Genomic DNA, 23,729 nt, shown 5'->3' on the forward strand with positions numbered 1-23,729 from the left:
CTGGGTGTAAGGGCGCAACTCACAAGATGGTGGAGACACGCGGTGGATGCTGGGCGTGAGGCTCGCCACTCTCAAGATGGCGGCGCTGAGGGTAGCGGCGGCGGCCAGCGGGCGTACTCTCCTCCACACGCGGCACAAGCCCTTCCATTGCTGCAGGGTGAGGCGGCGGGCGGTCGGGCATTGCCCGTGGTCGGCAGGGAATCAGTGGCAAGCTGGGGCAGCGCGGTGGTGTTTTTTTTCCCCTCAGTGAGAGTTGCTGTTTGTGTCAAGGTCACCTGCCGTTCTCCTTCACTGAATGGTCGGGGCCGCGCTGGGGCCTGGGCCGCCGGTGTGCGGAAGCAGGACCGGGGTCGGTCCAGGGCCTCACTCTTGGGCACATCACCGAACTCCCGTGTCTGTCTGTGGGATTACCGGGAAACCTTTCTTACGGCAGATTCTGGTTTAACGGCTGCAGGTCAGGAACCTGAATCCAGTGCAACCTGAATCCCATCATTGTTGTTCGGTTAAAGTGGATTTAAAACCACTAACAAACTGAGCACTGACTATGGGTGGGAGGATTTGTGACGTTTCGTTGGGCAGCCTGCGGCTCTATATGTTAAAGTGCCCCTGAAATCCAGAATACTGTACATCCACAATGTTCTTCGGGAAGGAAATCCGCCTTCTTGGTAGAAAAGATATTGGATTGGACAGTAAATATCAGCAGCGTCCTCTGAATAAATGAAACAAAAGTTACCCTTCATCTTTCTCGTAGTGTTTCTTGACAATAGGATTGAATTTCAGATTCGCACTGTTAGAGTGATGCAGAGTAAAGTCCACCGTGTACAATAATAATCTGGAGTTAGTATGTATGCTTGATGATTCTGTGAGGCATTGATCTATACGGAGAGCTTGAGGGTTTAAAGGAGTCTTCGAAGGGATCGATCCAGGTGAAGCGAGTGGGTATCAAGCAAGAGCCGAAGCGCTACATCAAAGTTCAAAGTAAATTTATTCTCTACTTATGTTGATATTACCGTGTACAACCTTGAAATTAGTTTTCTTACAAACATAGAAAAATAAAAAAAAATACGATAGTATTTGAAAAACTAGTGAGTCAACACAGCACTGAGGTGAGTGTAGTTACCCACTCTGGTTCAGGAGCCTGATAGCTGAGGGGTAACAACTGTTGCCGAACTTTTGGCCCGATGGTAATAGTGAAAAGAGATGGTGGCTTGGATGGCGAGGGTCTTTAACAATGGATGCTGCTTTCTTGTGGCAGCGCTCCTTGTAAGTGCACTCTCTGGCTCATTTCATTTCTCATTGTCAAACTAATATTCTATAATAGGTCTGTAGTCTAGCGTAGTTTTGTGTTGTTTTACTAGTTCAGTGTACTTTTTATATTCATGTAGCACCATGGTCCTGAAAAACATTGTCTCATTTTTACTGTGTACTGTACCAGTAGTTAAGGTCGAAGTGACAATAAAAAGTGACTTGACTTGAATATTCCTGGAAACATTGGACTTGCATGATCAAGCACTATTAATGTCAGTGTATAGAACTAGAAAGCAAGTAGAACAGTGCCCTTTATTGCAAAGTGATTGAAGTAGAGAAAGGATATCCTGCCGAATTTTCAATCTCATCTCATGTACTGTGTATGTTTAATATGTGTCCTGTACTAGCCTCAATGCTGTTTATGAAAACTCAGTGGATTGAATCTTGTTATGGTTTGTACAGCACTTTGGTCAACATGGGTTCTTTTTAAATGTGCTTTATAAATAAATTTGACTTGACTTGACTTGGGATGAAGCAGTTATGCCATGGAGAGAGTGATTCGGGTCAGCCTGTATTCACTGTAGATACAAGTGGGATGAACAGGGTAGATGCAGGAGTTGTAATCGGGCTGGCCATTCGGGACAGATGGGGGTTTCTGCATGAAGGTTGTGAACACTGACAGTTCGAGTGATTTAAACATTGATGATTTCTCTTTGGCATGGAGAGATATGGGGATTGAATAGGGAAGTGGGCAAGACATAGCATTATAAACACAGGAGATTCTGCAAATCCAGAGTAACACAAAAATTGATGGAGGAACTCTGCAGGTCAGACAGCATCTGTGGAAATGAATAAATGGTCAACATTTTAGCTCAAAGCCCTTCATCAGAACTGGAAAGGGAGGAGGAAGAAGTTGGGGGAGGGGTAGGAGGACAAACTGCCCGGTGAGTTGGGTAGCTGGGGGAGAGGGGATGAAGTGAGAAGCATGGAGCTGATAGGTAGAAGAAGGAATCTGTTAGGAGAGTGGACCACGGGAGAAAGGGGAGGAGGAGCACCAGAGAGAGGTGATGGGTGAGTGAGACGAGGGGAGTCTGAATGAGGAATGAAAGAGAAAGGGGAGAAGTTACTGGAAATGAGAGAAATTGATGTTCATGTTGTCAGTTTGGAGGTTACTCAGATGGAATATGAGGGCTGGCTGTGATCTCATTGGATGGCAGAACAGAATGAAAGGGCTGTACAGTGTCCCTCTCCTCTGTTTGAATGTTCCTTTCATTTATTTGCAGCACTTCCTGTACGTGCCAATGATAATTGGGGAATCTGTTAGTTACTAAGGGAATCCTTTAAATCAAGATCTAGTGAAGTGAGTCAACTTGTGTGGTGATATTGAGAAGTTTATAAAAAGAGGCTGATATTTCTGAATGTAAAACCCACACTACTTTGGTTTAACGATGTGATATTGATGCTCGTCACATAGGTGAGTGGTATCTTTCCTGACACTCATGTTGTGGAGGGTTTGAGAGTTTGTGTTCATAGACAATCATCCTCATTACAATTTTCCATAGTGCAAGCCCCTTTATGCCCATTCCAACAGCAAATATTCCTCTTGTCTTTAGGCAAGGGAATTCTGACTGTGTGGTATTGTAATCAGAAGAGAGGGGTTTGTTTGTTAATCCAAGTTACACTATTAGGGATGTACCATTGTAAAGGTGTCATTGGAAAAGATTGCCTTGTCAGTTTCCAAAGCAAATCCTGTAAGTGTCTATCCGCTGTCAGTGGCAGGTCTAATTTACTGGATGTATTGTGTGTAAAACCTCGGCTTATGTACATCAGAAGCCTGGCTAGGTGGCTACACATCGAGGGAGGAATGGAAGTCATCCAAAAAACGAGAGATAGATCTATATGGAAAACCATGGTCACCAAAGTCTGCATCAGATATGGTACCTAGACAGACAGACATTGTGTGTAAGAGTGAATTTTTATTCACTATCTGAAAGTTTTCTGGTAGTGATTTCTTTAAGGATGAATTTGTATTGCACAAGTTGCCATATCACTGGGGAACTCTGTCAGAAACGATACCAGAGAGGTTTGTTGGTATGAAAGCTGAAGATCTAAGGATCAATGTTGCAAGGTTTTGGTGGAGGATGTTTTCAAGAGAGTGGATTTTCTGGTCTTAGTCTGGAATTGTTGCTGTAAATTTAGTGGCAAATTCACCCTCATGATGTAAGTATGGAGGGAAGGAATACGGAACTATAAGCTCATAAGCACATACATCAGTGGTAGGGAAACAATGGAATTTCTAATGTAATAAATGGCAGCTTAAGTATATTGTTGGAGTGGATGTGAATTCACAGCTAACAATGAGATGCACAGTTCACTACTATGCTAGAGCAGTTTGAGGATGTGAATGAGTAAAGAGGTAAGAGGGGGTTGTAGTCTCATAGAGACATAGAAAATACAGCACAGAAACAGGCCCTTTGGTTTATCTAGATGGTGCTGAACTATTTAAACTGCCTACTCCCATCGACTTGCACCAGTACCATAGACTTACCATCCGAGTACTTATCCAAACTTCTGTTAAAGCTTGCATGCACCATTTGTGCTGGCAGTTCATTCCACACTCCCATGACCCTCTGAGTGAAGAAGTTTCCTCTCATGTTCCCCTTAAACTTTTCATCCTGTACCCTTAACCCATGATCTCGAGTTGTTGTCCCACCCAACCTCAGTGGAAAAAGCTTGCTTGCATCTACCCTATCTATACACCTCACAATTTTGTATAACTAATCTAACCTCCTCTCACTCTTCTACGTTTCAAGGAATACAGTCCTAACCTGTTCAATCTTTCCTTACAACTCTGGTCCTCCAGACCCAGCAACACCCTTGTAAATTTTCTCCGCACTTTTACCAACTTGTTTACACCTTTCCTGTAGGTAGGTGACCGAAACTGCGCACAATACTCCAAATTAGGCCTCACCAACATCTTATGCAACTTCAATATAACATCCCATCTCCTCTATTCAGTACTTTGATTACGAAGACCAATGTGCTAAAAGCTTTCTTTGTGACCCTATCAACCTGTGACACCACTTTCAATGAATTATGGCCCTTTGTTCTACCACAATCCTCAGTGCCCTACCATTCTCTGTGTAAGACCTACTGTTCCTGGTTGGTCCTACCAAAGTGCAACACCTCAGAATTGTCTGCATTAAATTCCATCTACCATTTTTCCATCTGGTCCAGATCCTGCCACAAGCCATGATGGTTTTCTTCACTGTTCGTTACACCCCCACCTCCAGATCACTGATATAGATGACAAACAACAATGGTCCCAGCACTGATTGCTGCAGCACTCCTGGTCACAGGCCTCCAGTCAGAGAAGCCACAGCCTGTAAACTGAACCTTCTTGACCAACCTCCCATGCAGGACCTTATCATAGGCCTTGCTAAAGTCCACGTAGACAACATCCACTGTCTTATCTTCATCAACTTTACTAGTAACTTTGTCAAAAAACTTTAAGATTAGTTGGACATGACCCACCACGCAAAAAGCCATGCTGACCATCCTTAATCAGTCCTTGTCTATCCAAATACTTATATAGCTGGTCCCTTCGAATACTTTGCAATACTTTTCCCACAACTGATGTCAGACTCACTGGCCTATAATTTCCTGGTTTATGTTTAGAGCCTTTCTTAAACAGTGGAACACATTGGCTAGCCTCCAACCCTCTAGTACCCCTCTGTCGCTAAGGATGATTTAAATGTCTCTTAGGGCAATTTCTGCACATGTTCCTGGTTATGGGTTACTGCTCTTCTCAGATTCACGTGGTTTTCCCAAGGCGCAGCGAATGAACAGCAGAGCAAGCTGAATCAGTGCTGTGCAGAAGACCAAAGCAAGCGCATGGATTTGTCATTTGTAAAACACGCCTGTCTTTGAATGCCTTCAGCTTTGCTGAGCTGTCTTCTTGCTCCTGGTGTCTGTAATACCACAGTAGCCAGTACACTCTTTGGAATAACATCACTGTTGGTTTAGATGGTCAAGGGATTCAAAATAAGATTTGGTGATGTTCTTTGAAGGCATTTTTGGTGAAGAATAAAATGTGTCATGAAACATTCTGCGCACAGTATATGGAATTGTTGCTCTCAGACAGTTGGGTGTTGGGGGAGTCCAGAAGACACAGGAGCAGAATTAGGCCATCTGGCCCATCGAGTCTGCTTTTCCATTCCATCATGATGGATCCTTTTTTTAAATCACCTCCTCAACCCCTTCTCCCCGTGACCTTTGATGCCATGCCCAATCAAGAACCTATCAATCTCTACCTTAAATATACCCAACGACCTGGCCTCCACAGCTGCATGTGGCAACAAATTCATCACCCTTTGGCTCGAGAAATTTCTCCACATCTCTGTTTTGAAAGAGCGCCCCTCTATTCTGAGGCTGTGCCCTCTTGTCCTAGACTCTACCACCATGGGAAATATCCTTTCCACATCTTCTCTATCTAGGCCTTTCAACATTCAAAGGGTTTCAATGAGATCTCCCCTCATTCTTCTGAATTCCAGTGAGTACAGAGCCAGAACCTTAAGCGTTCCTTGTATGATAACCCTTTCATTCCTGGAATCATCCTTGTGAATCTCCTCTGGACCTTCTCCAAAGCCAGCACATCTTTTCTAAAATGAGGGGTCTAAAAATGTTCACAATACTCAAGGTGAGGCCTTACCAGTGCCTTATAAAGCCTCAGCACCATCTCCTTGCCTTGTATTCTAGAATGCTAACATGACATTTGCCTTCCTCACCACTGACTCAGCTTGCAAGTTAACCTTCAGGGTGTTCTGCACAAGGACTCCCAAGCCCCTCTGCATCTCAGATTCCTGGATTTTCTCCCCGTTTAGAAAATAATCCACACATTTGTTTCTACTACCAAAGTGTATGACCATGCATTTTCCAACATTGTATTTCATTTGCCACTTTCTTGTCCATTCTCCTAATCTGTCCAAGTCCTTCTGCATCCTACCTGTTTCCTCAACACTACCTGTCCCTCTACCAAACTTGGCAACAAAGCCATCTATTCCATCATCTATATCATTTATATACAGCATAAAAAATGTGGCCCCAACACTGACCCCTGCAGAACAGCACTAGTCATTGGCAGCCAACCAGAAAAAGATCCCTTTATTCCCACTCACTGCCTCCTACCAATCAGCCAATGTTCTAATCATGTTAGTAACTTTCCTGTAATACCATGGGCTCTTGGTAAGCAGCTTCATCTGTGGCATCTTGTCAAAGGCCGCCTGAAAGTGCAAATATACAACATCCGCTGCATCCCCTTTATCTATCCTACTTGTAATCTCCTCAAAGAATTCCAACAGTTTTGTCAGGCAGGATTTTCCCTGAAGGAAACCGTGCTGATTTTGTACTATCTTGTCCTGTGTCACCAAGTATTCCATCACCTCATCCTTAACAGTTGACTCTTAATATCTTCCCAACCACAGAGGTCAGGCTAACAGGTCTATAATCTCCTTTCTGCTGCCTTCCTCCTTTCGTAATGAGTGGAGTAACATTTGCAGTTTTTCAGTCCTCTGGCACCATGCCAGAGTCCAATGATTTTTGAAAGAACGTTTCTCATGCCACCACAATTTCTAAAACTACCTCTTTCAGAACCCTAGGGTGCAGTTCCTTTGAACCAGGTGTCTTATGTACCTTTAGGTCTTTCAGCTTTTTGAGAGCCTTCTTCCTTGTAATAGTAACTGCACCCACTTCTTTTCCTTCACACACTACATCAGGCATGCTGTTAGTGTCTTCCACAGTTGAAGCATTCAGATAATCTTGAGGTATAGAACAATGGGTCCATCAACCATGATCTTACAGAATGCAGTCGGAGGTTCCAGGGCTGATAGTCTTTGGAGTGTGTAACAGGCTGGTAGCAAGTACGAGGGGAAGTTCAAAGCAACAGATACTGCAAATCTGAGATAAAAACAAAGTGCTGGAAATGCTCAGCAGGTCGGACAGCTTCTGTGGAGAGAGGAACAGGGTTAATGTTCCAGGTGCAGAACCCTTTGTCAGGGATTGTAAACCAGGAAGGAAATGGTTAAGGGCAACTTTCACTTGACTTCATTCATTGTGCATCCACTGTTTTGAAAACAACTGTTGAATTTATAATTTGATATCTGACAAGTGGCTCTGTATTCTAAATCCCTCCATTTTACAGCTAATCTGTTTTATCCCTTAGGCCAGGATGTCCTTTGCAAATTTGTCCCGTGGGAAAAAGATAGCGCTGTCCACGTTAGGGGTGCTTGCTGCTGGGGGCGGTGCACTTGCAATCACCTTGCATCGCTCTGTGTATGCAGATCTGGAGCTGCATCCTCCCAGCTACCCCTGGAGTCACAGTGGCTTTTTGTCTGCACTGGACCATGCCAGGTGAGAATGTCCTCATCTCAGAGCTATGCAGACTGTCGGTGGGATTGGGAAAGTGGGCAAAAACAGCACTGCTCACCTGGAGGAGCTCAGTTCAGAGAAAGAGAAAAGTTGCCTTATTGGTCATGTACTTCAAAACCCACAGTGAAGTGTGCCATTTGTGCACGTGGTCTGAGTTTGTGCTGGAGGTAGCTTGCTGGTGTTGCCATGCTTCTGGTGCCAACATAGTGTTCCAATAACTTACTAACACGTACTCCTTTCGAAATGTGGAAGGAGACAGAAGTAACAAAGCCAAAGGCCATTCTGGTCCTGACAATTAGATTCCAAGTAGGGATCTCTGAATGGAGCCCAAGCTGACTTTGTCCCTACTCCCTGCTACCCTGAACTCAAGGCAAGGCCCACCCTAATGCACCAACACCAGCCATTTGAGAGGAGCTGGCGACATAGGCCTGGTAATATAGTGTAGAATGCTTCACAGTGCCTGCAATCGCTGATCGGATCGATTCAATTCCTGCTGCTATCTGTACACAGTTTGTACATTCTCTGGATGACCACGTGGGTTTCCCCTGGGTGCTGCAGTTTCCTCATACATTCCAAATACGTACAGGTTAGGGTTAGTAATTCTGGGAATGAAGCATGGCGACACTTGCAAGCTGCCCCATCACATCCTTAGTGTAAATGACACATTTCACTGTATCATTCAATGTACGTGTGACAAATAAAGCTAATCTTTCATCTTTGCTGTGCAGAAGGCGGGTTTGGCTGCCATGTTGTGAACCTATTACCTATCTCTGTCTGCAGTGTTCGCCGTGGTTATCAGGTGTACAAGCAGGTGTGTGCGGCCTGTCACAGCATGGAGTACCTGGCCTTCCGGAACCTGGTTGGAGTGACTCACACAGAGGATGAGGCAAAGGCCCTAGCAGAGGAGGTGAGAACAGCCCCGTTTTATCATTGAGCAGTGTGGGAATTATATCATTCCAGGTTTCAGCAACAGAGACTCCCGGATTGTGGGCTGGATGCTGAATGAAGTCTCCCTTGGGAGAATGCTGTGGTCCTGGGAGTGACAAATAGCCTCACTCCCTCGGCTCCTATTCCCCAGACTCTTATCTGTAGCCTTTGCCCACGTATTCTTGGTGAAGGACCATTTAACTTTAGTCTCTATTTGGGGTGGCACAGTAGCTTAGCGGTTAGTAGAACGCGGTTACAGTGCCAGCGACCCGGGACCCGGGTTCACTTCCCACCGCTGTCTGGAATGAGTTTGTTCCTCTTCGCTGTGAGCACATAAGTCCCCTCCCGGCTATGGGCGGTGGGTCACCCTTCTTCTCCCCCCCCCCCCGGGTGCAGGCGCGTGGATCTCCTCGCCACGAGCGCCTGGGTCCCGCTCCCCACATTGTAAAAAGGTGCAGGTTCGCAGGTTAACTGATAGCATAGGCATAATTGGGCAGCGTATGCTGTTGGGCCATAAGCTGTATTGAAATAAAATTGATCAGTAATCCAGCTGACAGCTCCTGACCATAGTGGGTGTTGCTTGTATGTTCCCTGGAGACACGTAGAACATGAGCAGTGCTTCAGTTTCTCTGTGTCAGACCCTGCACTTTTCCAGTCACACTTAGGAAAGCTGCCTTTATCATTTTATATGGAATATCAGAGAACAGGGGTGTGCTTTGGCCCACACCATGAGTCAGTACCTTAACAAACTGGTGGACACGAGCCACCTGAGTGTTTTCACGTGTTTGCTGGGTTGGGCTGATGGGTGAGCGGGAGCTGGTGCACAGCTTAATCCAGGACAGCCAAGTTGGAGGAGGATGTGGGAAAGTACAGACTTCACCAAATGTGGTAAAGTGCTACATTGCTGTGTCTCCTACAGCACAGAGGGTTTGCTTTGAGTTAAATGTTGGCTGAGTTTGGCCTGGTGTCAGTATACATAGTTGGCTGACTTCTCCATGTTTGGACTGGGGAAGAAGCAGTATGTGTGTCAGTGGAGGAGCTGGAGGAGAGAGGTGTTGTAGGCTCTGTGGTCCTACATGAAGAAGAAGAAGAAAGTCCTTAACCCCGAATGGCACTGCATAGATGTCGTCAAATAATCTGCTCTTGGTTAAGAAATCAAAATGTTTCCATTTTATGAAAGTTGGTTGATTTTCAGTCCCCTAAAGAACAAGTGATGCTTTACACCACAATAACCGGTGAACTATTAGGAAACACCCCAGGGCTTTTGAACGGTGACCTGAGGCGATGGAGGTTGGTACAAGAGCTGGTTATATCTCAATAACAGGTGTTTGCAGAAGTGGTGGGGCATGGTGCCAGGGTGGTGAGGGTGTTGGTCTGGTGCGTGTGAACACTGTTGGCCCAGAGTCACTCTGGAATTGAGTTGATCATTTCACATTGTAGTGTACAGAATTCATACTGGCCCTATTCTGAACAGAGAGCTGTGGTGGGGTGCTGTGAAACTGAACCCACTGCAATAACTAGCCAGGCTCATGCATAGCTATTATCAGTAACCTGTTACAGTACAGATCTGACGTGTGTTGGCGTGTGGCCAAGTGGTTAAGGCGTCGGTCTAGTGATCTGAAGGTCGCTATTTCGAGCCTCAGCTGAGGCAGCGTGTTGTGTCCTCACAAGGCACTTAACCACATGTTGCTCTGCAACGACACCGGTGCCAAGCTGTATGGGCCCTAGTGCCCTTCCCTTGGACAACATTGGTGTCGTGGAGAGGGGAGACTTGCAGCATGGGCAACTGCTGGTCTTCCATACAACCTTGCCCGGGCCTGCACCCTGGAAACCTTCCAAGGCGCAAATCCATGATCTCACGAGACTAATGGTGCCTATAGAACAGGTCTGACTGTCTGTGTGTTGTGTCTCCACTCCTAGATTGAAGTGTTGGATGGTCCAGATGAGAACGGAGAAATGTTCACCCGCCCTGGCAAGCTCTCCGATTACTTCCCTCAACCATACCCAAATTCAGAGGCAGCGAGAGCAGCAAATAACGGCGCTCTACCTCCTGATCTCAGTTACATCGCAAATGCCAGGTACCTCCCATCCCTCCACAAATAACGGCGCTCTACCTCCTGATCTCAGTTACATCGCTCCCTCACATCAACTCCCCATCCCTCACACTGCAGTTCACAGTTCCTCAAACAGGTGACTCCATCTGGTTATGTTATGCTTCTGTCACTGAAATCTTGCAACATATCTTGCTTGTATTACAGTTCAATGAGATTTATCAGCACGCCATAGTTCTGCTGGACAGTGACAGTGACAGATAGCTGATGCCTGAGTATCCCTGAATGTCGGTGTATAGCCTGCTGTTCACATTCGTGCAAATGGAGATACTGTGTAGCAGTCACTGCACGTGATCACTACCACGTGATCATAGACTTGGCATTTTAAGAGCTGGTTTGTCCAACTGTTTGTGATCATGGTCTGGGCTTGTGCAGGGACTGATTACAGAGTAAGTACTGGGGGGAAGCCCTGTTACTAAGAGGGGGGCAGATGTGAGTGGCATCAGCCAATCTGATCCAGGAGTCAGATGTTACTGAGGGGATTTCCATCTTCACTCACCACCTGAAGGGTCTCATTATCTAAAAGTCTGGTATTGCTTAGCTGTGGTTCAGTAAATGTTTGAAACAGTGGAGAGAGAGAGCATGACAGTGGAAGCAGTTTGGGATTGGTACAGGGCAGTGTGAACGGTTTGGGATTGGTACAGTTTGTGTGGAGAGAATGGGTCGGTGGGAATGGCTTGGGATTGGTATATGGCTGTGGGAACAGTTTGGGATTGGTACAGTACTGTGTGAACAGTGGAGCAGTGGGAATAGTGTGGGGATTGGTACAGTTTGTGTGGAGAGAATGGGACAGTGGGAACGGTTTAGGATTGGTACAGGGCAGTGGGAATGGTTTGATATTGATACAGAGTTGTGGGGAGAGAACAGGGCAGTGGAATTAGTCCTGGAGATTGATATGGGGTTGTGGGAAGAGAGTGAGGCAGTGTGAATGATTTGGGATTGGTACAGTGCTGTGGGGAGAGAACAGAGCAGTGGGAATGGTTTGATACTGACATTGGCTATGTGGAGAGAACAGGGCAGTGGGAACAGTTTGGGATTGATACTGGATTGTGGGGAGAGAACAGGGAAGTGTGAATGGTCTGGGATTGGTAAAGGGTTGTGGGGAGAGAGTGGTGCAGTGTGAACGGTCTGGAATTGGTAAAGGGCTGTGGGGGGAGAGCAGTAGTATGGCACGAGTATTAGAATTGTGTCCATACAGTCGTTGGGCAGAGAGATATGGCTCCTGCTGTAAAATGCACAAAATTGGAGGAACTAAACCAAAATGAGTGAAAGCCTTGGCAGAGTATTTTGCTGTGGAGAATGCTTGAGGAAAACTTAGTGAAACACACTGACTTGTTTATCTGTTTGTGTAGACATGGCGGTGAGGATTACATCTTCACCCTCCTCACTGGATACTGCGACCCTCCTGCTGGCATAACTCTTCGAGAAGGCCTCTACTACAACCCCTACTTTCCTGGCGAGGCAATTGGAATGGCCCCTCCTATTTATGATGAAGCTGTTGAATTTGAGGATGGTAAGAGCTGGTGCGGTTTATCTGAAGGAACTGACTCAGTGGGTTTCTCACTCCCCGTGAAAGATCATTACTGCTGCCTTCACAATCTCTTCAGCTACCTCTTTCAGAACCTTGGGCTGTAGTCCATCTGGTTCTGGTGACTGACCTACCTCAGACATTTCAGCTTCCCAAGCACCTTTTCCCTAGTAATAGCAACTATACTCTTGAACGTCCGGCATATTGCAGCTCTCTTCCACAGTGAAAAATGATGCAAAATAATTACTCAGTTCATCCGCCATTTCCTTGTCCCCCATTAGTACCTCTCCAGTGTCATTTTCCAGTCATCCAGTATCTGCTCTTGCCTCTCTTTCACTCTGTATATCTGAAAAAACTTTTGGTATCCTCTGATATTTTTAGCTCGCTGACCTTAATGTTTCATCATTTCCCTCCTTATGGCTTTTAAAGTTGCCTTCTGTTGGTTTTTAAAAATTTCCCAATCCTCAAACTTCTGACTAATTTTTCCTCTATTATATTCCCTTTCTTTTGCTTTTATGTTGGCTTTCACTTCTCTTGTCAGGTGTGGTTGTGTCGTCCTGCCTTCAGAATACTACTGCTCTGGGATGTATTTATCCTGCACCTTCTGAATTGCTCCCAGAAACTCCAGCCATTACTGCTCTGCCATCATTCCTGCTGGTCTCCTCTTCCATTCAACTTTGGCCAACACCTCTTTGACTTCCTAACTAACCAAGAACCTATCAAAGATTAACAACCTTTGCCATCCTTACTCATCAAGAACTATCAACTTCTGCTTTAAATATACGCATTGGCTTGGTCTCCACAACCATCTTCGACAATCGTTTCCACAGATTCACTACCCCATGGCTAAAGAAATCCCTCCTCATTTTTAAACCCTTTGTCAGCTCACAACCTGCAGCCTGGTGCACCTGGACTTGGCCAAGAAGGAATAGTCATAGTCATACTTTATTGATCCCGGGGAAATTGGTTTTCGTTACAGTTGCACCATAAATAATAAATAGTAATAGAACCATAAATAGTTATATGTAAATTATGCCAGGAAATTATGAAGTAAGTCCAGGACCAGCCTATTAGCTCAGGGTGTCTGACCCTCCAAGTGAGGAGTTGTAAAGTTTGATGGCCACAGGCAGGAATGACTTCCTATGACGCTCTGTGCTGCATCTCGGTGGAATGAGTATCTGGCTGAATGTACCCCTGTGCCCACCCAGTATATTATGTACTGGATGGGAGACATTGATCAAGATGGCATGCAACTTAGACAGCATCCTCTTTTCAGACACCACTGTCAGAGAGTCCAGTTCCATCCCTACAACATCACTGGCCTTACGAATGAGTTTGTTGATTCTGTTGGTGTCTGCTACCCTCAGCCTGCTGCCCCAGCACACAACAGCAAACATGATAGCACTGGCCACCACAGACTCGTAGAACATCCTCAGCATCGTCCGGCAGATGTTACAGGACCTCAGTCTCCTCAGGAAATAGAGACGGCTCTGACCCTTCTTGTAGACAGCCTCAGTGTTCTTTGACCAGTCCAGTTTATTGTCAATTCGTATCCCCAGGTATTTGTAATCCTGCACCATGTCCACACTGACCCCCTGGATGGAAACAGGGGTCACCGGTACCTTAGCTCTCCTCAGGTCTACCACCAGCTCCTTAGTCTTTTTCACATTAAGCTGCAGATAATTCTGCTCACACCATGTGACAAAGTTTCCTACCGTAGCCCTGTACTCAGCCTCCCTTGCTGATGCATCCAACTATGGCAGAGTCATCCGAAAACTTCTGAAGGTGACAAGACTCTGTGCAGTAGTTGAAATCCGAGGTGTAAATGGTGAAGAGAAAGGGAGACAAGACAGTCCCCTGTGGAGCCACAGTGTTGCAAGCACACGTACTGTGGTCTGCCAGTCAGGTAATCAAGAATCCATGATACCAGGGAAGCATCCACCTGCATCACTTTCAGCTTCTCCCCCAGCAGAGCAGGGCAGATGGTGTTGAACACACTGGAGAATACAGTGTGGGTCTCCAAGGCTGAGGTTTCCACTGGTGAACTGAGGATCTGGCACAGCTTGCAAGCTAACTAAGAAACTAAACTTACTGTTGGTGAAGGCTCCTGGGCATCCTTATTGCCTGCCTGGTCCTAGGGATCATAACGTTATTCCCGACGTGGTCCCAATGTTCATAACCTCATTCCCAGCCTGGTCCCAGGGTTTATTACTTATTCCCAACCTGGTCAGCCCACAGGACTGTTCAGGAACACTTCACTGACAGGCCATGGATCATTCCACCACTGACCCTTGAATAGTTTATGATTACTGTTGATGGAAAGGTACAGAGAGAGAAGGGATCAAGTGGCTGATGATCAGGGTTACATCCCTGACTTCAGAGAAGGATAGTACAATTTGAGTGCCTGAAGAACTGCTTATTCCTTTCAGAGAGCTGATCGCCCCACACTCAGCCTGCTGAGAGTTGCAAACACGAGCAACTCAGCAGGTCAGGCAGCATTTATGAAAAAGAGTAAACAGTCGACCTTTCAGCAGTGGGTAGCTGTGATTCAGTGACCACACACTGACCTCTGTGGCTCTGATCCCAACTGACCTTGAGAGTCTTGCTGACTGCATCCAGGCCACTTACTGTTCTCCTCTCTCCCAACCTCCAGGGACTCCAGCAACAATGAGTCAGATTGCCAAGGACGTGTGCACCTTCCTGCGCTGGAGCTCTGAACCCGAACACGACCAGCGGAAACGCATGGGTTTGAAGGTCAGTTCACTGGGGTGATGAGGGTTCTGGGCATGGGAGCTGTCAGCAGGTCCAGCACTCGTCACAATTAATGATTTGCATTGGTTCAGTTGTTGGTTCTCCATCGTATCCAACAATGACAGGAGACCTACAAGAGAGTTGTTAAGAGTGGAAAGACCATAAGACATAGGAGCAGAATTAGGTCATTTGGCCCAACGAGTTTGCTCTGCCATTCAATCATGGCTGATCCTTTTTTCCCCTCGTCAGACCCACTCCCCAGCTTTCTCTCTGTGTCCAATCAAGAACCTATCAAGCTCTGCCTTAAATACACCCAACCACCTGGCCTTCACAGCTGCCTGTGGTAACAAATTCCACAAATTCACCACCCTCTGGCTAAAATTTCTCCACATCTCTGTTTTAAATGGACGCCCCTCTATCCTGAGGCTGTGCCCTCTTGTCCTAGACTGCCACACCATGGGAAACATCCTTTCTACATCTATGCTGTCTAGGCCTTTCAACATTCAAAAGATTTCAACGAGATTTCCTCTCTCCCTTCCCCCACATCCTTTTGAATTCCAGCGAGTACAGACCCAGAGCCAGCAAACATTCCTTGTACGATCATCACACATCAAAGTTGCTGGTGAACGCAGCAGGCCAGGCAGCACCTCTAGGAAGAGGTACAGTCGACATTTCGGGCCAAGACGTCGACTGTACCTCTTCCTAGAGATGCTGCCTGGCCTGCTGCGTTCACCAGCAACTTTGATGTGTGTTGCTTGAATTTCCAGCATCTGCAGAATTCCTCGTGTTTGTGTTTTTAAATTCCTGTACGATAACCTTTTCATTCCCAGAATCATCATTGTGAAATCCCTCCGAACCCTCTCCAATGCCAGTGCATCTTTTCTTAGATGAGGAGCCCAAAACTGTTCACAGTACTCAAGGTGAGGCCTCACCAGTGCCTTATAAAACCTCAGCATCACATCCCTGCTCTTGAGTGGCAATTCTTTTGAATGTCCCATTCTGTTGAGTGGCTTTGGCTCATCAGGCTTGGGTGAGGGAAAGTATCTTGTAACTTAGTCTCTGTTTTTATTTGTTCATCCTCATCTGCTAGGGCATAGTAGTGAGAATGGCTGTAGGGGTAGTATTGTATACTGTGTTTGGGAAGTGGGAAGTCTGGAAGATCGACAGTCTCCTTGAAAAACACATCTGCACCAGGTGCACTGAGGTGCACCTCCTTGGAGAACGTACTGTATTAAGGAACTGGAGATGCAGCTCAATGATATTCAACTCACACAAGAGAATGAGGAGGTGACAGACAGGAGCTACAGGGAGGTATTCATCCCTGGGTTACAAGAGTCAAGAAACTGGGTGACTGTCAGGAGAAGGGAAAATGTGCCAGTGCAGAGTACACCTGTGGCAATTCCCCTCAATAATAATTACACAACTCTCGATACTATTGAGGGGGAACGACCTACAGGGGGAGCCACAGTGACCGGGTCTCTGGTGCTGAGGCTCAGAAGAACAGAGAGGTGAAGAGGACTGTAGTGTTGACAGGAGATTCCACAGTCAGAGGAACAGAGACGAGGGTCTGTGGATGTGATAGAGACACCAGGATGGTATGTGGCCTCCCTGGTGCCAGGATCAGGGATGTCTCAGATCAGTTCCATGGCATCCTTGAGGGCAAGGGTGAGCAGCCAGAAGTCTTAGTACATATTGGCACTAATGATATAAGTAGAAAATGTAAGAAGGTCCTGAAGAGAGATTCTAGAGAGCCAGGTAGTAAATTGAGAAATAGGATCTCCAGGGTAGTAATCTGCCTGTGCCACATACCAGTGAGGGTAAGAGTAGGATGATTTGGCAGGTGAATGTGTGGCTGAGGAACTGGTGCAGGCAGCAGGAGTTCAGACTTATGCATTATTGGGATTTCTTCTGGGGAAGGTATGGCCTGTACAAAAGGGATGGGTTGCAGCTGAACCCGAGGGGGTCCATTATTCTTGCAGGCAGGTTGACTAGTGTTGTTTGGGTGAGTTTAGATTAATTTGGCAGGAAGATGGGAACAGGAGTGAGACTCCTGGCTGATGATAGGGCAAAATTGCAATCCACAGGTTGAGTGGCTTTAGCAATAGGGGACTCTATAGATGGGCAATTCTATGGGCGTGAAAAAGAAACACGGATGGTAGTTTGCCTCCCAGATGTGAGGTTTTGTGGTGTTTCTGAGCGCGTCCACAATATCATGAAATGGGAGGGTGAGCAGCCAAAGACCATGGTACATATTGGTACCAACAATATAGGTGGAAAAAGGGTGGTCCTGAAAGCAGAATACAGGGAGTTAGGAAGGAAGCTGAGAAGCAGGACCTGAAGGGTGGTAACCTTGCGACTCTTGCCTGTGCATAAAATGAGATGGCGGATAGATGTGTGGCTGAAGGATTGGAGCAGGGGGGCAAGGTCCCTCCGTTCATCCACACTCTTAAGTAACCGACCTTTAACCCTGTACTCAGCCTTCTGGTTTGTCCTTCCAAAATGCATCACCTCACAGTTATCCGGATTGAACTCCATCTGCCACTTTTCTGCCCAACTCTGCATCCTGTCAATATCCTATTGTAACCTTCGACAATCTATAGCTCCATCCAAAACTCCCCCAATCTTTGTGTCATCCGCAAACTTACTCACCCATCCTTTCAACATTTAGCAGCCATTCCTGCCCCCAACTGGCATCTCCTTGGAGCAAGGGGTTTTGATGGTGTGGAGTTTGTTAGGTGTGTTCAGGAAGGTTTCCTGATGCAATATGTAGATAAGCCAACGAGAGGAGAGGCTGTATTTGATCTAGTATTGGGAAATGAACCTGGTCAGGTGTCAGATCTCTTGGTGAGAGAGCATTTTGGAGGTAGTGACCACCACGCTTATCTGCTTCACCATGGCGCTGGAGAGAGATAGGAGCTGACAATTTGGGAAAACATTTAATTGGGGTGGGGGAAATATGATGCTATTAGGCAGGAACTTGGCAGCGTAAATTGGGAGCGGATGTTCTCAGGGAAATCCACAGCAGAAATGTGGCAAATGTTCAGGGAGTATTTGCATGGTGTTCTGCATAGGTATGTTCCATTGAGGCAGGGAAGGGATAGTAGGGTAAAAGAACCATGGTGTACAAAGGATGTAGGAAATCTAGATAAGAAGAAAAGAAAAGTTTGCGAAAGGTTAAAGAAACTGGATACTGTTGGACCTCAAGAAAATTAACAAGGTTGCCAGGAAGGAGTTTAAGAATGAAATTAGGAGAGCTGGAAGGCGAGCAGGATTAAGGAAACCCCAAGGTATTCTGCAAGTATGTGAAGAGCAAGAGGATGAGCTGTGTGAGAATAGGACCAATCAGCTGTGATAGTGGAAATGTATGCATGGAGGAGGTAGTGGAGGTACTTAATGAATACTTTGCTTCAGTATTCACCAGTGAAAAGGACCTTGACAATTTTGGGGATGACTTACAGAGTACTGAAACGCCTGAGCATATAGACAGCAAGAAAGAGCATGTGCTGGAGCTTTTGAAAAGCATTAAGGTTAGATAAGTCACTAGGAGTGAACAAGATATACCCCAGGCTACTGTGGAAAGCAAGGGAAGAGATTGAGCCTCTGGCGATGATCTTTGCATCATCAGTAGGGATGGGAGATGTACTGGAGGATTTGAAGGCTGCAAACGTTGTTCCCTTGTTCAAGAAAGGGAGTAGAGATAACACAGGAAATTATAGACCAGTGAGCTTTACTTCAGTGGTAAGCAGGTTGTTGGAGAAGATCCTGAGAGGCAGGAATTATGAGCATTTGGAGAGATATAATCTGATTAGAGATAGTCTGCTTGGTTTTGTCAAGAGGAGGTTGTGCCTTATGAGCCCAATTGAATTCTTTGAGGAGGTAACAAAACAATTGATGAAGGTAGAGCAGTAGATGTAGTGTATATGGATTTCAGTAAGGCTTTTGATAAGGTTCCCCATGAAAGGCTTATTCAGAAAGTAAGGAGGCATGGGATCCAAGGAGACCTTGCTTTGTGGATCCAGAGCTGGCTTGCCCACAGAAGGCAAAGGGTGGCTGCAGACGGGTCATATTCTGCATGGAGGATGGTGACCAGTGGTGTTCCACAGGGATCTGTTCTGGGACCCCTTCTCTTTCGGATTTTTATAAATGACCTGGATGAAGAAATAGAAGGGTAGGTTAGTAAGTTTGCTGATGGCACAAAGGTTGGGGGTGTTGTGGATAGTGTGGAGGGTTGTCAGAGGTTACAGTGGGACATTGATAGGATGCAGAACTGGGCTGAGAAGTGGCAGATGGAGTTCAACCCAGATAAGTGTGAAGTGGTTCATTTTGGTAGGTCAAATATGAAGACAGTATGATGGTAAGGATCTTGGCAGTGCGGAGGATCAGAGGCATCTTAGGGCACTCAAAGCTGCAGCGCAGGTTGACAGTGTAGTTAAGAAAGCAAATGGTGTGTTGGCATTCATCAACCGTGGGATTGAATTCAAGTGCCGTGAGGTAATGTTACAGCTATATAAGACCTTGGTCAGACTGCACTTGGAGTGCTGTGTTTAGTTCTGGTCACCTCACTACGGGAAAGATGTGGATACTACAGAGAGAGTGCAGAGGAGACTTACAAGGATGTTGCTTGGATTGGGGAGTGTGTCTTATAAAAATAGGTTGAGTAAACTTGGCCTTTACTCCTTGCAGTGACGGAGGATGAGAGGTGGCCTGATAGAGGTGTATAAGATGATGAGAGGCATTGATCGTGTGGATAGCCAGAGGATTTTTCCCAGGGGTGAAATAGCCAACATGAGGGGGTATATTCTTTTAAGGTGCTTGGAAGTAGGTACAGGGGGCAGATGTCAGAGGTAAGTTTTTCCACACAGAGTGGTGGGTGTATGGAATGCACTGCCAGTAATGGTGGTGGAGGCAGATACAATAGGGTCATTTAAGAGACTCTTAGATAGGTAGATGGAGCTTAGAAAAATACAGGGCTGTGCGGTAGAGTAATTCTAGGCAGTTTCGAGAGTAGGTTACATGGCCGGCACAACATTGTGGGCCCAAGAGCCTGTAATGTGCTGTAGATTTCTATGTTCTATGTTCTGAGGTGCAAAGGGACGTGGCAATCCTTGTGCCAGATTCCCTAAAGGTTAATTTGCAGGTTGAGTCTGTGATGAGGCAGACAAATGCGATGTTAGCATTCATTTCAGAGGATTAGAGTATAAAAGCAAGGGTGTAATGTTGAGACTGTATAAAGTACTGGTAAGGCCTCACGGAGTGTTGTGAACAGTTTTGGGCCGCTTATCTTAGAAAGGATGTGCTGACATTAGAGAGGGTTCAAAGACGTACCCAAAAATTATTCCAGGATTGAATAGCTTGTCTTGTGAAGAGTGTTTGATGGCTTTAGGCCTGTATTCACTAGAATTTGAAGAGTGAGGGGTGACCTCATTGAAACCTATTGAATGGTGAGAGGCATTGATGGAGTTAATACTTGGAGAGATTGGCCAGACTCGTGTACAGTCTTAGACCAGGCAAAGATGGCACCTGTCCTCCCAGCATGTGGGTAAGCCAATGGGTTTGTGCTGTAGTACACATCCTCATCACCTGTAGGACTACTGTAATGCTGCTGTGGGCATGAACTACTACCTCACGTGATTCTCCCGCTTATTACTGTACCAGAACCCAGCCTCTGCAGTCCCTTGTCTCCCGCCGTTCCTCAGTGCTCCCAAGGTACTTGTCCATCATGGTTACCTACTTAAGCACATCACCCCTACTGGGGCATAGGCCACCAGCAGTGGTTTGGCACAGTCCTCTGTCACGTTGTCTGCAGGTGTAGCCCATCTTGATGTATCCTTCCTCTCCCATAGATGAGATCTTTGGAGCTTTTGTTGGCATTTCTATAGCATTGGATCTTTTTACAGGATGAGATTGCTAGCCCCATGCCCAACCCTCCTCCTTTCGCGTGGTGGAGTTGTCTTTTATAGTTAATACTTTCAAAGTTCATCACCTCGACGTCCATCTGCCATATGTCATCTCATGCTAAATGTGAGGTTCTCAAAAAGAATCTCCTTAGTAAATATTAGGTTGAAGCCTCTCCCCTGGGTTTCAAAGGAAGAATTCTGTGGTCTTCAAATTCTACATCCTGGAGGAGTCTAGGATTATGCCATCTGGAGCTCAATGGCAGCAAAGTGTGAAAGCTGTTGACAGAGATTCAGTTCTGTACCTCCCTGGTTCTACAATAATGGTGCTAGTTCCAAATTCATAGATAGTGTTTCAAAATTTCTAGTCAGGGATTTCAATCAACCAATATACACAATTTTATGTATTTATCTTATTTTAATTTTTTATTATTGTGTTCTTTATCTAATTTTTTTTGTGCTGCTAACGATCTGGAGTAACAATTATTTAGTTCTCCTTTACACTTGTGTACTAGAAATGACATTAAACAGTCTGAATTTATATAGTTGCATGGACATTCCAATACCTCAAAGGTAATGACAATGAAAATTGTTAAAGCAACATTTGTGTGAAGGTGTTTGGAAAATATCTGGCCAGATGGCCAAATGTTTGTTAAAGAAACTTCTAGTTCAGACTGTGGACAGCACAGCTGGAGGTCAGGAGAGTGCAGAGAGTTAGGAAAGAGGAACAGAGTTGGTGGAGAATTGGAATTGATTGGATTGTGGGAGAGGGGCAGAAGAGTGCAAGCACATGGAAAGATTTGGAAATGGACGAGGATGTTGCTCTGTGGGACCAGTGGGATGTGGAGTGAGCACACTGAAACCTTTCCTTTCTGTAATTAATTCGATCAGGAATTGTGTTGTGATGTGATCTACTCAAAAACTCCAGGGTCATTGCTGTGGACGGTGCTGATTGTGGGTTCTATCTCGGCAGCACTGAGCACAGGTAACACGTGGCAGGTTCATGTGGGCATGGCTCTGTAGCTCTGCCCGAACCCAGTAGCGTTGTTGAATGGTAGCTTTAGACTTCAGGGTCCAGTGTATACGGTCAGGCACGGCTGGGAGGAGTGGGCTCTGCCTTGGAGAGTAGGGTCAGGTAAGGAGATGTGCTGGCTTAGATTGGTGATTCCATTAGGGGTGTGTCAGGTGATCAATTCTTCCGTGTGACAAGGGGAAAAATCAACATTTGCATTTTTATAGAACTCCTCACAATGCTGGCATGCCCCAAGAGTATTGTTGTGAACGAAGTAATATTGGGCATGTGACTAACGACGGGTCAGAATCAGGTTCATGATCACTGACAGATGTGAAATTTGTTTTGTGGCGGCAGTACAGTGCAATACTAAAATATACTATAAGTTATAAGAAGAAATGGTAAAAAAAGATAAATAAGTAGTGAAAAAATAGTGAGGTAATGTTTATGGGTTCATTGTCTGTTAAGAAATCTGATGGTGAAGAGGAAGAAGCTGTTCCTAAAAAAGTCTCTGTTCTCGTCTTTCCACAGGCGCTAATGTTTTCAGCTCTGCTTTTCCCACTTCTGTACTACATGAAGAAGCACCGATGGTCTGTTTTAAAAAGCCGAAAGATCGCCTACAAACCTCCTCAATAACCTCTGGAACCAGGGATACTTCAACTCCAGTAATACCTGATCATTACATTCTCCGTCAATATGGATGTGGTCTGGACTTCACTTCAAGGGCAGGCGGGTGGGGAGAAACAAAATAATATGAACGGTTTCAGATCAATGGGTGATCAGATGGGCCGTGGGTCTGTTGGAAGCTTCTGAGAATAGCGGGTTAGTTGCTGACTGTGACTAAGTGGATGATCCACAGACGGATTGCTGCATGACCCTGGTCTGTCTTCAGTATTTGTAAAGGGGGGTTTTGAAATAAACTTGGAACAACAGCAGCTTCAATCATGGTGCATGTTGTCCTATCTGTATGAATTACCAAATATAACCCAACGGTGACCTCTTGCCTTTTGGATATTAAATTGATCTCAAATGATATAAGAGGTTCCAGGCCCCTTCTTAATAAATCTGGACACCATGGAGGAGTGGTTTTGAAGGTGGGGTAAAGAGACTGATGTTTTGCTGAGGCTCTATGTTGCTCAGATCTGCAGAATCTCAGCAGTGGATTGCTGAGGAAGGTGCAGGGAGCTGGTGGGATCTGTTTGTCATTTTAAGTTCACCTTCATCAGAATGTTTTATGTGATGTGGGTCTGGCCCAGCCGTGAGTTGAAGATTCCCTTTGTTAACTCATAATGGCGTTGTGTAAATATTTACGGCTTGATGTTTAATAAATTCTAAGCTGGAGACCTGTTCTGTTTGGTTGCTGTCTGCCTTTGCTCCCTGCCCCTCTCTAAAATGCAAACTTGCTCCCAGATGCTGAGAGTGGTGAAATTGATTAGTTAGTACTCTCATACAGATGCCAGCCAAGTGGTTTCTGGACTGATGACCAAAACCCTGAGTGTCTCCTGCAGCAGTGGAGTTGGCCAAGCATTTCTGATATCTGATGCTGTCCGTACACGTTGATAGAGTAAGGAAGGCTGTACAGCATGCAATGGAACAGTGCAGCACCGGACAGACTATTTGGCCTATGATGTTGTTCCGATCTTAATGTTAGCCTATTCTATATGTCTTCCTGTGACTCATCTCTTTCCATCCATTCACTTCATATTCACATCTCTATTAGTAAACTGCTGGTAACTCATTCCAGTCACCTACTGCACTCTACATTAAACAAACACTTGCCCCTCACATCGTCATTACACTTCCCCTCTAAACTTTAAAGCATGCCCTCTGGT

The 23,729-nt window shown here is 45.7% G+C and overlaps 1 protein-coding gene across 1 annotated transcript; it reads left to right on the forward strand.

Annotated features, from left to right (window-relative positions):
- The first annotated feature begins 37 nt into the window (after positions 1-37).
- Positions 38-23,245, forward strand: LOC134342624 (cytochrome c1, heme protein, mitochondrial). The gene is made up of 7 exons (XM_063040960.1): positions 38-157; positions 7,469-7,656; positions 8,455-8,581; positions 10,522-10,679; positions 12,065-12,225; positions 14,894-14,994; positions 22,429-23,245. Exons 1-7 carry the CDS (start codon positions 47-49, stop codon positions 22,531-22,533), a joined length of 951 nt encoding a protein of 316 aa, XP_062897030.1. The 5' UTR covers positions 38-46; the 3' UTR covers positions 22,534-23,245.
- The last annotated feature ends 484 nt before the right edge of the window (positions 23,246-23,729 follow it).

Source organism: Mobula hypostoma, chromosome 2, assembly GCF_963921235.1.
Source record: "Mobula hypostoma chromosome 2, sMobHyp1.1, whole genome shotgun sequence".
NCBI lineage: Eukaryota > Metazoa > Chordata > Chondrichthyes > Myliobatiformes > Myliobatidae > Mobula > Mobula hypostoma.